A 13,458-nucleotide genomic window follows, 5' to 3' on the forward strand; every position below is an offset into this window, starting at 1 on the left:
CTGAACTCCATTCGGTTGGATCTCAGCTCCTCAAGCTGAGCACCTCCAGATGCGTCAGGGTGGCAGCCACCCAGGTGCCCCAGTGCCTGCATTAGTGCCCTGCCCCCCCCCGCCCCCACCCACTACAGGCCTATCCACTCTGCTCCAAAATCCCTCTCTTCTCCCTGTCTTTCTTGGGCCTCAGTACCCTGTCCTACACAGCAGGAATGCTCTCATAAAGTCTGACCAACTCTGGTTCAAAGCCCTCCTGGAGCTTCCTACAGCTCTTCAGACAGATCCCCAGGCTAACCAGGCCCTGCAGGATCTGTCGTGCCTATCTTCACCTGCTCCCACCACCCTGATAGTCGGCTTCTCTATCCTCCAGCTGTTTGGGCTGGCCCTGCACTTCCTCCTGCTCAGATCACTTCCGTTTAGCCGCAGGACCCTTGCACTGAGGTACAGATACCTCCTGCCCTACCTCAGGCCTTCACACCCTTGCTCTAGCAACTTCCTCACCCTCAGGCCTGGGTCTGAGCTCCAGGTTTTCCTGGACCTTCCCTGGAGCCTCAGGCTAGTCCTGCCCCTTGTAAGCATCTTCTCCTGTCTATCCTTCCTCAGCATCTTAGGGTTCAGAGCCACGCTCCTTCCCTTTCCCAGCACCTGACAACTGACTGGCATACACTAACACAGCATGCATTCCACACATGTCTCCTGAACAAACAAGTTAAGGAATAATGGATTAAAATGTGAATGTGCATGGGCTAACAGGTCACCTGGGTGCAGAGTGCATGTTTTTTTTTTTTTGTTTGTTTCCTTATATTCATTTTCTACCTTTTTTCTATTAACAACAATAACAAAAAGAACATTTAGTTATCCTTTATAAAGGTCACGAGTTTCAGAGAGAAGGCCACTCAACTCTCCTTTTCCCCTGATCCTTGTTAGAGGTTCACAGACACTGTGGGGCTGGTTGGTCATAGCTCCACAGGACCAACCCATGTCAGGGACTCCTACTTAGGGTCTCCCAGTAGGGCCAATAGTCACCCTCCCAGCTAGGCCAATGAAAAGGGTGTGTGCCCTACCCACCCACCCACCCTGGCTGCACCTCCAGGCCCCCCACCCTCCTGTCCTTAGTACAACCAGACCACTCTCCTCACAGTTCCCCTTCCCATCCAGTGCTCACATACAGATGTAGAGGACACGTGTGCAGACACACACATGCACATGGGCACCACCCCCATCCAGAACAGTGTGCATTCTGCGAAAAGCAGCCCTACTCCCCAGTGCAAGGCCCTTTGCTCCATCCAGAGCCTCCTAAGGAAGCTTGGAGCCTGTGCTGTATCACAAAGCTGAATAAAAAAAACAAAACAAAACAAAACAAAACACCAAAGCTGAATAAGAAGCCACAGAGAGGAGGCAGCCAGGTCAGTGATCACTCGGCCAGGCAGGGCTCAGGGGTGGTGTTGGGTGTGGACAGATGCCAGCACCTCTTTTAAAGTGTTCAGACTTTATTTCACGGTGATTGACACAGACACAGACACAGACTGTAGTTAGTAACATGACATATGGGGGTCCCTCCAGCCTTTGGGCTCACTGGCCCATTCACCACTGTGGGAGGGTTAGGGCTGCCACCCCCACAGGACAGGGGGTGGGGGACAGGTGAGATGGGGTGTAATATTGCAGTTTTCTCTGCTGCCTCTACACTCACCCCTTGGCCTTGGTATTGGACAATGACACCCCTCACACCAGAGCTTGTTGTGGTGTGTGGACTCAGGAGACCTTGGGGCAGGACAGGAAGGATGATGGCCCTGTCATCGCAGGTGTCAAATGAAATCAATGCACAAAGGTTGGTGGTCAGACCTGGACATCCATCCTTGAGAGGGGGATGGCAGCTGGCCAAGCCAAGAGGCATGGTCGTCAACCACATCACATAGCAGCTCTGCTCCCTCTCAGGGCTCCTACTGGGACCTGGGGTCTCAGGGAGAGGACACAGCTATGTCCAAGGTGGCTGAGTAGACAGGCAAGGCCAGCTAAGGGCCAAGGTGCCCTGACCAGGTCTGGGCCTGGCCTCTGTTCTCCAGCACTCAGGGACTGGTGGACATAGTTGAAGGAAGGGGAAGCACAGCCCCAACAGTAACATTGCTTCTAAGTCACAGTATTGGCACAGGAGGCCTGGGAGGAGGCCGTGTGGGCTCGAGGCTAGCCCTGGCCTACAGCACACGCAGTGGGCAAGAGCAGCTCAAGTGGGAACCTGGAGAGACCCCTTAGGATTTGTGTGGAAGAAGGGCCCCCTCAAGCCCCAGCAGCACCTCCCTGCTCTGGGGACACAGTGGACACACAGGGAGGCCCAGCAGAAGGGGCTGAGACAGTGGGCCAAGGTGGAGGCGCACATCCTGAGGCTGCTGCTGGTCAAGCCCTTCAAGCTGCCTGCGCCAACTCCCCTGCAAGTCCCGAGACAGAGTTTATCTCTGTAGCTTGTCTGCTTGGACGGTAGGGAGGCTGGTCCAGCAGTCCCTCTGGCCAACACATAGGCAAGAAAACCATATCAAAAAAGCAATGAATTTACAAAAATAGAAAATAATGACAACGGGGTAGGTAGTGGACTGTGTTGTATGTCATGGGGCGGCACAGGGTCGGAGCTCTGGCTTGGTGACAGCATCCTCCAGCAGGTGCAGTGGGCGCTGCCCCACCACCACATCCCGCAGGCAGCCCACAAAGCCCGTGCCATAGGCCTTGGGCAGGGCCTGGCCCATGGGCAGCTTCTCCAGGCCACCTGCAGGAAGACAGGAGGAAGACCGCCCGGTGTGACAAAGGGATGGGCAGCCTGGAGCACCAGCCAGCAGAGAGACCCGCCCATACTAGAAAGACCAAGTGAATTACCTGGGGCCTGTTGGTGCCCTGGGGGTGAGGGAACCATGTGACCAGGAGACATGCTCCAGCCTCCTCGCCCCACAGTCACAATCGCCCAGGGAACTGCAGTGCCTAAGATGGAAGTGGACAGAGCCCTACCCTGACTCATTGGTCTGCCCTCCTGGATGGGGTGACTCAGGTGGCACTCTTAGTTGCTAACCCCAGGGGATGAGGTCTGTCTTTCAGAGATTCTGAGACCCTGGGGGGGCTCCCCCCACTCTGGCTGCCCCGAAAACACTCACCCAGCCATAGAGTTCCGTCTGTGTCTAGCTGTGTGGCACCCAGCGGGGAAGAGCCAGTCACGGGAGCCTCATTGCCCACCTGAAGGGAACCTTCCCTCTGTTCCCTGGGGGTGGGTGAGGCCATCAGACAGTTCCAGAGGTCACATCTGCCCCCAACCCCCATCTGAGCCCCATATCCCTCTCACCCAGAAGCCCTGCCCTGGGGCTCACCATCATCACCCCCAGGACTAGAATGAGATGGCCATGGTCCCTAGCAGAACATGTGGTGGCTAGGGCGGTGGGGGGGGCCTCATATGGGTTAGACTTTGCTGTAGGGGATGGCCAGGCTCAGACTATACAGACAGGTCTCCACACATAAATGGGGCAGAGCAAGTACCCCCCTTTTGGATCAGGGATTCCTCGGCCGTAACTGCTTCTCTTTTGTCCTCCTGTCCCTCCCCCATCACTGGCAGTGGTCATGAGTGACTGGGCACACCCCGGCTGGGCAAGTCCAGGCACCACCCGCCGCTATTCTGGGTGTACCAGGCTTCCCACTGACCTATGTGCCCTGACTCGTAGCCAGCGGTTGGTGTTGACCGGCACAGTGGAGCGCAGCACGACGGGCTGGGAGCCCAGGTCATAGGTCAGCTGCAGGCGCCCATCCACGATGGCCAGTGCGACATAGTCGGCCCGCTCCGTGGCCTTGCCGCTCCACAGCACCAGCCCCTGAGTGGCTTCCGTGCGCAGGCTCAGCTCAAAGTGGTTGCTCTGCAGGGCCTTCTCACTGCGGAGCAGAGAGTGGGTCAGGGCCTCCAGGAGGGCAGCCAGAGATGGGGGGCGGGAGGAGGGAGGGCCAGGGCCATGACCGCAGCTGTGAGGAGACCCGGGGAGACTGGATGGGCGGGTGGGTGGACTCCCGCATGGCACAGACAGGCCGAGAGATGGACGCTAGGACACAGGGCCAGATGGCAGATACATAAGCAGAGGAATGAGGTGCAGACAGCAGGGGTTGGGGTGCCACTGCTCACCTGGGAAGGGCCCCGGAATCCGGAGCATCAGGACTTAGAAGCCGGAAAAGAGGGGAAGCAGGTGAGCAGGGGACAGACAGGCTGTACTGTAGGGTCTGTGGGGGGACCTGGCAGCCCCTCCCCAAGTCCCCTTTCCAGCAATGGAGAGTGAGAGAGCAAGCACCCATGGGGGACACACAGGACCCCGGGACCTGGCTCTACCCGCCACAGAGCCGGGGCAAGGTCACGTGCTTACACATACAGTTGGTGGGCATGACCCAGGCCAAGGGCAGAGATGGAGAGGGGAGGCTGAGTGCTCGGATGCCTGGGAAGGCCCCTGGATGTCTGAGCGCATGTGTGCGTCTGTATACACATAGGCACATGAGGTACACGTGCAGGGACGCATGTGCACGCATACACACGTGCCCTCTAATGCATGCATACATATACATGCCCTCTAAGGCACACACACACACGTGCACACTATGCTGGTGCCTTGTGTCAGGGCAGTGGCTACAGGGGGTGGATGGAGTGACTGGCCCTCAGCATGAACAACCCCTCACCCCATTCTCCTACACAGAATGGAAAGTCTCGCCCCTGCCCTCTGCAGGGTAGGGGTGAGGCTTGGGATGTGCTGCCGTGGATGAGGAGCTGAGATGGGTGAGAGTGAAGGTGGGAGAGGGGGCCAAGGTGCTACTTACGCTGGGATCTCATTGGTCAGTTCGCTTGGAAACAAAGAGACAGGTGGTGAGAAGGAAGGAGAGTGGAGGAGGGGGTGAACACTGGGCCTTGCCCTCCTGGCCATAGGAGGAGGGTGGGTGTGGAGGGTCCAGCGTCTTACTGTGCATGGCATGCACGGACAGGACCAGACAGACCGCAGAGGGCAGAGGGGTGCCCGGCTCCCAGGTGGCGTGTTACCTCTCAGTCACGGCATTGAGGTACTCGACGTAGGTCTGTCCGTCAAAGGCCAGGGCGTCCACATCCCCTGCTGACTTCTCAATCAGCCCTGAGAGATAGTCGGGGTGAGGGCCGCCTCGGACAGGGCTCCCCCCATCCAGTCTCAGCCAGGGGCTGGGCAGCGCTCATCCTTACCCTTCTCACAGTGAAGCCCTGAGAAGCCCCCGGGGCACAGGCACTCATAGGAGGCCTCTCGAGGGAGGCAGGAGGCCCCATTGAGGCACGGGTGGCCCGAGGCCTGAGTACAAGGGTGGTGGGCAAAAGATGAGACATCCACTGACCGCACCACGTGCTCCTGGGACAGCAGCTGGTGGCCTTTCAAGGAGACCTGGAGGGATAAAAGATGGAGAACCTCTGTCTGGACTGCTGGCCTCTCTACCACAGCAGCCACCACCTCTGGGCCACCTCTGGGAGGGGCCCCACCCCTGCCCCATGTACCAGTTGGATGGCGCCATCGAAGCCAGAGAATACCGCAGCTGCCCGGGCCAGTTTGCTGAAGTCAGGGGCCCCTCCAACATAGAGTGGCTCCTTCAGGTTGAGGACAGTGTGTGGCACCTGGGGTGGGGGGAGATGGTGGGTGAGGGGCTGCGGGGCCTGTGCACTGGGCAGAGACCCAGACACAGGGCCCCAGACCAGCAGCCCCACCAGCCTGCAGGGACCGCCCCCTCGCCCATCAGCCTAGCTAGGAGGCAGAGTTAATCACGAACATGGCCAATGCGGACTTAGTGGGGGCAGGAGCTACTCTAGAAGGTAAATGAGTAGGGTGAGAGCAAGAGACCAGTACCTTGCGGGATTTCTGTCGTCCGAAGAGCAGGGTGGGGGTTGCAGAGCAAGGGCCAGAGAGCAGTGAGGGCAGAGAGAGACAGTCAGAGCACAGGGCGGACGGGGGAGAAAACAGTTCAGTGAGAGCCAGCTGTGGGGTGGGGGCGGCCAGGCCTCCCAGGAGAACAGGGAGGAGCAAGGAGGCAGGCAAGTTGGTGATGGGAGGCCCAGGGCGGCAGGGATACTCACCGGGGACTCTCCCAGCACGCGAGGCCCATCACTGACACGCATGGCACCCTTGCGGCCATTGCGCTCTAGTGAGACCCTGGTCCAGGTGTCCAGGGCCACCGGCTCCTTGCTCCTGGTGAGGAGGGGTTACAGTGAGCAGGCTCTGGGCCCTGCCAGCCGGCCACCCCAGAGTGTCCCCAGCCTCACCCCCATGCCCAGCCACGAGGGCGCACCTGATGACCGCTGCTCCCTTGCCCAGGTCATAGCGGAATTCCAAGAAGCGGTCATGCAACGCCAGTGACACAAAGTCCCCCTTGCCGTCTGTTTTCTGCCCATTGTAGAGGAGTAAACCACTGGGCCCACGGGCCAGGAACACCACCTCCAGTGCCAGCTTCTCCCTGGGGTCAGTTAGATTCAAGTGGGCAGGCATCTCAATGGCCCTTCAGCCTGCAGGCTGGACGGGGGTTAGGGGGAGGTTTCCCCTCATCCCCCACTTCTGTCTACTGACCCCAGGTCCCGCTCAAAGGTATGCAACCCTTTCAGCTCCAGGTAGGAGAAGCCATGGAAGTCAGCCAGGAAGGGCTGAGAAGAATCCCGCTCCGAGACTGTGGAGGAGAGGACAGTGGTCACATGGGGGGCCGGCCCTGACCCCTGGGGCTTCCTGTAACTCCACTGATCTGCAAGCTCCAGGACTAACTCAAGCCCTAACACCGACCTGAACCGTGACCCTAACATCAACCAGAACCCACACCCAAATGCTTAACCCTCAACTCCTCATCCCCACCCTCCTCCCTGCACTGACGGCCCAGGGCCCCCACCTGTCTGGCAGATGGCACCCCCTCGTCCTCGGGGGCATTCACACTTGGCCTCCCCATCAGGCAGCACACGGCAGGGGGCTGCCCCATGGCAGGGGTTCGGCTCACAGGGGTTCTTGTCACCACTACAGGTTGGACCTAGGAGACAAGATGGGGTCCCAGGAGGTTCGGGCCCCTGCCCACAGACACACGGGCATGCCCTCACCCCCACCCCGGCTCCCGGCCTGGGCCCCACCCTCACCAAAGCGGCCAGGTGGGCACTGACAGTGGAACATGCCAGCCTCCAGGGCCTGGCACGGAGCCCCGTCGAGGCAGGGGTTGGGCAGGCAGGGGTGGTCTCCACACTCGCCCACCCCGGAGCTTCGGGCTGCAGCCCCTGGCCAGCTGCTGAGCTCTAAACGCTGATTATTGACATCCAGCAGGCGGATGCAGCCCTTGAGGCCAACGCTGATGGACGTCCTTTCGAGTACCCTGCCGCCAGGAGGAGGGTCGGGCATCAGAGGCCAGAGACCAAGGCAACTGTAACACTGGCACCTCCAGCCAGCCAGGATCGAGGTGGTCCCCAGCCTATCCCTCCTCTAGGGGCTCCCGGAATGGCCAGTCCCACAAACAGGACAGAACCCAGAAGTGCACTGAGGGTCAAGGGGGCTGGCCCAGCCCCTTCTCAGTGGTAACACGGCAGCCACCCAGGGCACAGGGTGAGGACCAGGATCAGGATCCGATCAGGGTCACTGCCATCATCACACTTGTCCTTCCACCCATTTTGCTATCCACAGCTTGGGCCTCCTGGGTGCCACCCACAGGTCAGGGGTCCAGGGTCAGGGCTACCCCACCCTCCTTGATGCTCACACAGAAGCCTGATCCTCAGGGATGCCGCCCACAAAAAGGTCTGTGTCCAGGTTGAGACCATCTGTACCGCTGGGGCTGTGGCCCAGCACCAGGGGCTCACCATCCACTGAAAGTGTTCCCCGGCGCCAGTGCCGAGACAGCTCCAAGCGATGCCAGCGGCCAGGCTCTATAGGCACTGAGCTGGTCAGTACTGCAGGCCCGGAACCTGTGTCAAACCTGATGGATGGGAGTAGACCCTCAGGTCAGCCAAAGGGAGCCAGGGCCATGCCAAACCTCAGCCTCTCGCCCTCACTCCTCACCCGCCTTGGCTCCACCCCTGGCCACCCTCACCCCAGCATGTCCCCCCACCCCCTCTGGGCTGCCCTATCCACTGACCTGAGCTGCACACGGCCCCCCAGCAGCGTCAATGCCAGGAAGTCCTTGCCCTGGGCATTGCCATTATAGAGCAGCAGGCCCTGTGGCTCTAGTGCCCGGAACTCAAGTGCTAGGCGCAGCGTGTGGTAGGCACGGAGGGTGGGGAAGGCCAGGAAGGAGCGGCCATTGAAAGCTGGCACCGAGAGGTACAGGGCTGCAGGGAGATGGGGGAGACCAGCTGGAAGGGCGCACAGGATGCTGGCCCCCCCTTGCTGTGCTCCTCCAAACTGAAAGCCCCAGCCTTGGCTCCCCACACTGACCCTGGCCCTGGCCCAGCTACAACCTGCTCCCCTCTGCCTCCCTGCCTCTCTCCATTATGGATGACCCTTACCCTTCTCACAGACGGCACCCCTCCTGCCCACTGGGCAGCTGCAGGTGAAGCCTCCACCTGAGTCCTGGTCCTGGCAGGTTCCCCCATGGAGGCAGGGCTGGGAGTCGCAGGGCTTCGGGGGCTGCTGGGTACCTGGGGGCAAGGGCCGGCGTCCGGGCACGCGACGGGGAGCAGTGGTGGGAGGCTGGCGTGTGGTGGGTGGAGCTGTGGTCCTGCCCACAGGCCGGCTTGTGTGACTGGGGTAGAGGGCCCACTGGGTCCCAGCAGGTGGCAGGTGGGCCACCGTGGTGGCTCTGGCCGTGGCTGCGGCGGGTGTTGCTCCTGTGGTGGCTCCCGTGAAGAACGCAGGAAACCAGTCTGGGGGGAAGAGGACTGTCAGGACCCACAGAAAGCAGAGCACAGGCAGGGCCAGCAGGGTCAAGGGTTCTGGGGGTAGCAGGGAAGGGGACAGGTGAGCTGCAGCACTTTGCCAGCCTGGCACTCACCAAAGTCCATAAAGCGCACGTGCTCCTGCAGTGGCCGCCGTACGCCCAGGGACCGGCGCCGGGATGCCTGTATCTGCCGGAGCAGGGCTTGGCCCACATCAGGCGCCCTAAAGGTTGTGGCTGAGAAGGAGGGGACATGGAGCATGGTAGAGCCCCACACAGACACCTGCTGCCTCCAAGAGGGCCCAGGGTGGGGGACTCACCAGGGTCAAAGTGCACATCCACAATGGCTCGGACTGAGCTGCCAGGCCCCAAGTCCCTCAGCCGGACGCTTCGGAAGTCCTTCTTAACCTCTGAGTTCCGGAAGAGGTCATCCAGCTGCAGGTGGGGAGTGGGTGAGGGCTCTGGGGAGCTGCCGGGGCCGGGCTGTTAGGCCCTCCCACTCCAGCTCGTCTGGGTCTGTCCTAGGGAAAGCTGCACCCCTGCACGTACGGTGCTCTCGATGCTCCTAGCAGTCTCCCCAAAAAGCTCTGACTTGGGGTCAGCCATCTCCGGCGTGTAGAACAGCTCTTGCCCCTCCACGCCCTCAAGCTCCAACACACCCTGGAACGCCTTGGTGGCTGTGGGGGAGGAGGCAGTGAGGCCCTGCCTGGCACCTGCCTGGCCTCTGGGCAGGCCATGGGTACAGGCCCCAGCAGCAAACCACATGGGGTGCAGGGTGGGTTAGTCAGATGGGCATGAGGTTAGTGGGGTGTCGGGGCAGGGCTGGCAGCAGTTACCAGGCAGACTTCTTGGAGCAGTGCTCCAGGCGGGCTTGCAACAGGAGAGACAAGTTAGCCACAGGGTCCCAGGTACCCACACATTTGTGGGGGCCGAGACCACACATGTGCATGCCTATGCTGAATCCCCAAGGCCATGTACACATGTATGCTAAAATCAGAAGACCATAAACCCTGAGCGCCCACCTTCTGGGCAGGCCTCCTGCCTGGGAAGAGAGACTGCATTTCTGGCCGTGTCTAGGCCACTGTTCACGCTCCACCCCAGTCCCCGGCTACCCACTCACCAGGACAGTTGGAACCCTCTGCGTCCAGCGAGGGCGTCTTGCCATCCGAGCAGCAGCCCAAAGGCGAGTTGTAGCAAGAAGCCCTCTCCATGGGTGGCTCAGGGGTCACAGCACTGCCACCTTCAGGGGGCTCGAGTCCTGGGGAGGTATAGTCTAAGCCTGGCCAGAGGGAGAGCCCTCCCAGGCCCTGTCCCCCATGTCCCTGAGACCATGCTCACCCCCTGAGCCAGTCCCACTGGCCTCCAGGTCACCACTCAGCCCCTCATCGCCGCTCCCGTCAGCACTGCCAGACTCGCCAAAAGCAGATGTGGCGAGGTTGGCTGCCGTGGCGGGGGCTGTGGGGGGCATGGTCAGCACAGGCCTCGTGACAGTCCTGGGAATGCTGGCAGTGGTCCGAGATCCTGGTGAGGGTCGAGGCGTGGGCCGGCTATGAGAGGTGCTGCTGGGAGCCAGGGGGAAGGTGCTGGGGGCGGGTGGCAGCGCCTTGCTCGTGCTGAGCCCTGAGGTGGCCCTGGGTACAGATGTTGGGCGGGCCCCAGGAGCAACAGTCTCTGCAAGGAGAACAGAGTCTGAGTGGAGGGCCGGGTCAGGTAGTCAGCCCAGTCAGGCCTTCTTGGTCAGTTCTGAGGCAGTGGGTTAGGCCTCACCCTGGCACGGGCCAAGGCTCTGGATGGAGATGTCCAAGCCCTGGCGGCAGGCGATGGTCCTCAGCTGGCACTCATTGCCGTAGGTGACTCCATCTGACCCACAGACCTGGGGCACAGGGCAAGGATGCTGGGGAGAGGCCCTCTCCCCACACCCACAGCCCCCCACATGCCCCAGCCCTCACCTTGGTAGTACTGGCCCCTGGACAGGTAGATGTTGGGCACACACAGCGTGCAGAGCCAGCCTCCTCCACGCAGGACGCCCCAAACTCACAGTGCATCTCAGCACACGTCTCAGGCGCCAAGGAGTCTGAAGCAGACATGGGAGACCCTGCTGCCAGCTGAGGAGGCCTGACCCCTATGATGGCCCCACCTCGAGCATGGAGAGCCAAGGGCAGTGCCTGGCTTGGCTCTCACCTGTTTCACAGCCGCCAGGGCCCAGAGCGTGGCCATCTGGACACTGCCCGCACTTAGGTCCAGCCACCCCAGGCTTACATGAACACAGCCCGGTCATCTGCTCGCAGTCATCCCGCACAGCGCCCCGGGGGTCACAGCTGCAGGCTGGGAGGCAGGGGGAGGAACCTGAGGTCTGCGCCTCGTTTCCCCATTGGCTCCAGAGCCTGGCCCAGTTCCTGCCTGGTGTGGGTCAGGCTAGGGTCTGAGCAGGTGAGACAAGGAGCACAGGGACAAGATGGACAGGGGGGAATGTTCGGCGGGGGACTGACCATTGCCCCTGTCACTCACGGGTGCAGCCGCTCCGGCCATCAGTGACAATGCCACGGAAGTTCCAGAAGCCAGGCTCACAGCGGTCACACTTGAGGCCCCCGACGCCTGGGCGGCAAGAGCACTGACCCGTAGTTGGGTCACAGGTGCCACTGTAGGAGCCATGTGGGTTGCATTGGCAGGAGCCTGCAAGCCAGGGCAGGATAAGGTCACTGCAGCTACACACGTCCACTTGGCTGTGGGCTAGGGCTGGGCTTGAGTACTCACTGGGGCAGCCAGCCAGGCCCACACCCCTGGCAGCAGTGACGTTGTCCTGGCAGCAGCCATAGGGGGTCTGGGTGCAGTGCGGGGGAACTGCAGGTAGCAACGGGGCCAAGGTGGGGCCTGCAGGGAGTGGCAGAGAGTTCAGATGTCACGCATTGCCAGATGTCTACCTTGGGCCTGGCCACTCCACCTCAACCTCCCCTGGTTGTCACCACTCAGCCCTCCTGATGCCAAATCCCAGCAGGACCTGGGTACCTGGAGCTCAGGTCATAGGAGAGGACCCACACTAGTTATAAAAACACACCTGTACACACAGGACCGAGAACATGCACAGCGCCCCAAGATCATGGCCATACAGCCACATACACACACATACAACCAGAACCAAACATGCTTAGGTTACGGTGTTTTTACCAACTGGTACATACGTGTACAAAAACGTGTGTGCACATTTACCCATGTTCCTCCCAAACTCCATGCATCAAACACACCCACACAGACACACATGTGTGCACACATACGTCTGCACACGCTCACAAGCACTTGTGCACACAGGTAAGGATGGTAAATGTAATATTTACTGGGTCACCATCAGCCTCCCCCCAGGAGACAGAAAGTGTCCCGAAGTGGGGGGCGTCACCAGTCCACCACCTCCCCACCCGGAGCCCAGTCTGGCCCACAGAACTCAGGTGCTTAGTGCACCCTGCTAACCACAAGGCACCCATGCCCAAATGCTGCAGTTGCACAAACATGAATACTCACCAGCATTGCACTCTTAGAACCGCCCCAGCACACACACAACACCCATGAAGATATGCACACGTGTGTGCCTCACTCCTACATGTACACACGGCTTTGAACACACAGGCGATTGCACAGGTGTGCATGGGCCCTCGTGCACACACCCACATGGGCCTCAAGGGCCCACTCACCACGGCAGGCTCCCTGTGCTGTGACGTACAGTTCTCGCCGCGATTCACACCTGGCCTTCTTCAGCTCACACTCGGTGCCATAGGTGAGCCCATCTGAGCCACAGACCTGGAGGGGTGGTGTCAGGGTGGGTGGCCACAGCCATTCCTCGCTGCCTGCCCAGGGCCAGGGGAGGTGGGGGCCTCACCGGGCTCCTCAGGACGCTATGGCAGCTGAAGTCACAGACGCAAGGCCCATCTTCCGAGTCCTCATCCCAGACACCGCCATGCTGCTGGCACAGCTCCTGCTCACACTCGCCATCCTCTCCGGAGCCAGAGCCTCCAGAGCCACACTCAGCTGTGGGGAGGGGGCTGGGTCATCCACAGGGTCATGCTGGAGGCTGATACACAGCAGCCCCTGCCTGGCATCCCCAAACCTACCCTGCTCACAGGGCCCCGCCCGGGCCTCCTCAATCTGTGTCTGTTGCTGGCAGGCAGCTTCTCGGAGATGACAGGCACTGTCGTAGGTGACACCATCGCTGCCACACACGGGCCCGGGTGGGGGTCGCTCACATCGGGGACACACACATTGCCCAGCCAAGCACACTGCCCCGAAAGCACACACTGTGTCTCCGCAGGTCTCTGCAAAGGGCAGGGCCAGGTAGGGGTCAGTGGACCCCAGCTGAGGGAGACAGGACCACGGCCTGCCCACACCCATGACCCCACTTACGGCAGTGTCCAGCTGAGACCACATGCAGGCTGATCTGGTGTGTGCAGGCGTGGACGTGCAGCTCACACTCGCTGGCATACGTGTGCCCATCAGAACCGCACACAGGTTGAGCCGAGGCCACACACTCGGAGGGGCACACACAGCGCCCAGTCTCAGCCTCACACAGAGCTCCAAAGCGGCACTGCCCACAGCGGTCTGAGGAAGAGGCTCTGTCACCATGACAACCAGGAC

General features: G+C 60.9%; 1 protein-coding gene across 9 annotated transcripts in view; it reads right to left on the reverse strand.

Moving 5' to 3' along the window:
* Window positions 1-1,427: 1,427 nt before the first annotated feature.
* AGRN (agrin) overlaps window positions 1,428-13,458 on the reverse strand; it is a 33,898-nt gene continuing 21,867 nt past the window's right edge. For 2 of the 9 annotated variants that reach the window (XM_077891740.1, XM_077891746.1), the window contains 31 exons: window positions 13,228-13,422; window positions 12,939-13,139; window positions 12,707-12,855; window positions 12,522-12,627; window positions 11,593-11,709; window positions 11,347-11,511; window positions 11,020-11,163; window positions 10,788-10,912; window positions 10,606-10,711; window positions 10,177-10,509; window positions 9,959-10,096; window positions 9,388-9,515; window positions 9,159-9,273; window positions 8,956-9,075; window positions 8,471-8,827; window positions 8,101-8,293; window positions 7,726-7,941; window positions 7,118-7,347; window positions 6,880-7,014; window positions 6,570-6,666; window positions 6,295-6,459; window positions 6,083-6,194; window positions 5,856-5,867; window positions 5,510-5,626; window positions 5,207-5,399; window positions 5,033-5,120; window positions 4,816-4,839; window positions 4,136-4,168; window positions 3,667-3,891; window positions 3,129-3,232; window positions 1,428-2,749 (listed from right to left, as the gene is read on the reverse strand). In XM_077891740.1, coding sequence (XP_077747866.1) covers window positions 2,592-2,749; window positions 3,129-3,232; window positions 3,667-3,891; window positions 4,136-4,168; window positions 4,816-4,839; window positions 5,033-5,120; window positions 5,207-5,399; window positions 5,510-5,626; window positions 5,856-5,867; window positions 6,083-6,194; window positions 6,295-6,459; window positions 6,570-6,666; window positions 6,880-7,014; window positions 7,118-7,347; window positions 7,726-7,941; window positions 8,101-8,293; window positions 8,471-8,827; window positions 8,956-9,075; window positions 9,159-9,273; window positions 9,388-9,515; window positions 9,959-10,096; window positions 10,177-10,509; window positions 10,606-10,711; window positions 10,788-10,912; window positions 11,020-11,163; window positions 11,347-11,511; window positions 11,593-11,709; window positions 12,522-12,627; window positions 12,707-12,855; window positions 12,939-13,139; window positions 13,228-13,422 — 4,601 coding nt within the window. In that variant the 3' untranslated portion in view covers window positions 1,428-2,591. Of the gene's footprint in view, window positions 2,750-3,128; window positions 3,233-3,666; window positions 3,892-4,135; window positions 4,169-4,815; window positions 4,840-5,032; window positions 5,121-5,206; window positions 5,400-5,509; window positions 5,627-5,855; window positions 5,868-6,082; window positions 6,195-6,294; window positions 6,460-6,569; window positions 6,667-6,879; window positions 7,015-7,117; window positions 7,348-7,725; window positions 7,942-8,100; window positions 8,294-8,470; window positions 8,828-8,955; window positions 9,076-9,158; window positions 9,274-9,387; window positions 9,516-9,958; window positions 10,097-10,176; window positions 10,528-10,605; window positions 10,712-10,787; window positions 10,913-11,019; window positions 11,164-11,346; window positions 11,512-11,592; window positions 11,710-12,521; window positions 12,628-12,706; window positions 12,856-12,938; window positions 13,140-13,227; window positions 13,423-13,458 lie in introns of all 9 variants that reach the window. The other 7 variants (XM_077891738.1, XM_077891745.1, XM_077891739.1 and 4 more) reach the window with 6 other exon arrangements.

The sequence above is a fragment of the Canis aureus genome, chromosome 3, assembly GCF_053574225.1.
Source record: "Canis aureus isolate CA01 chromosome 3, VMU_Caureus_v.1.0, whole genome shotgun sequence".
NCBI classification, from domain to species: Eukaryota; Metazoa; Chordata; class Mammalia; order Carnivora; family Canidae; genus Canis; species Canis aureus.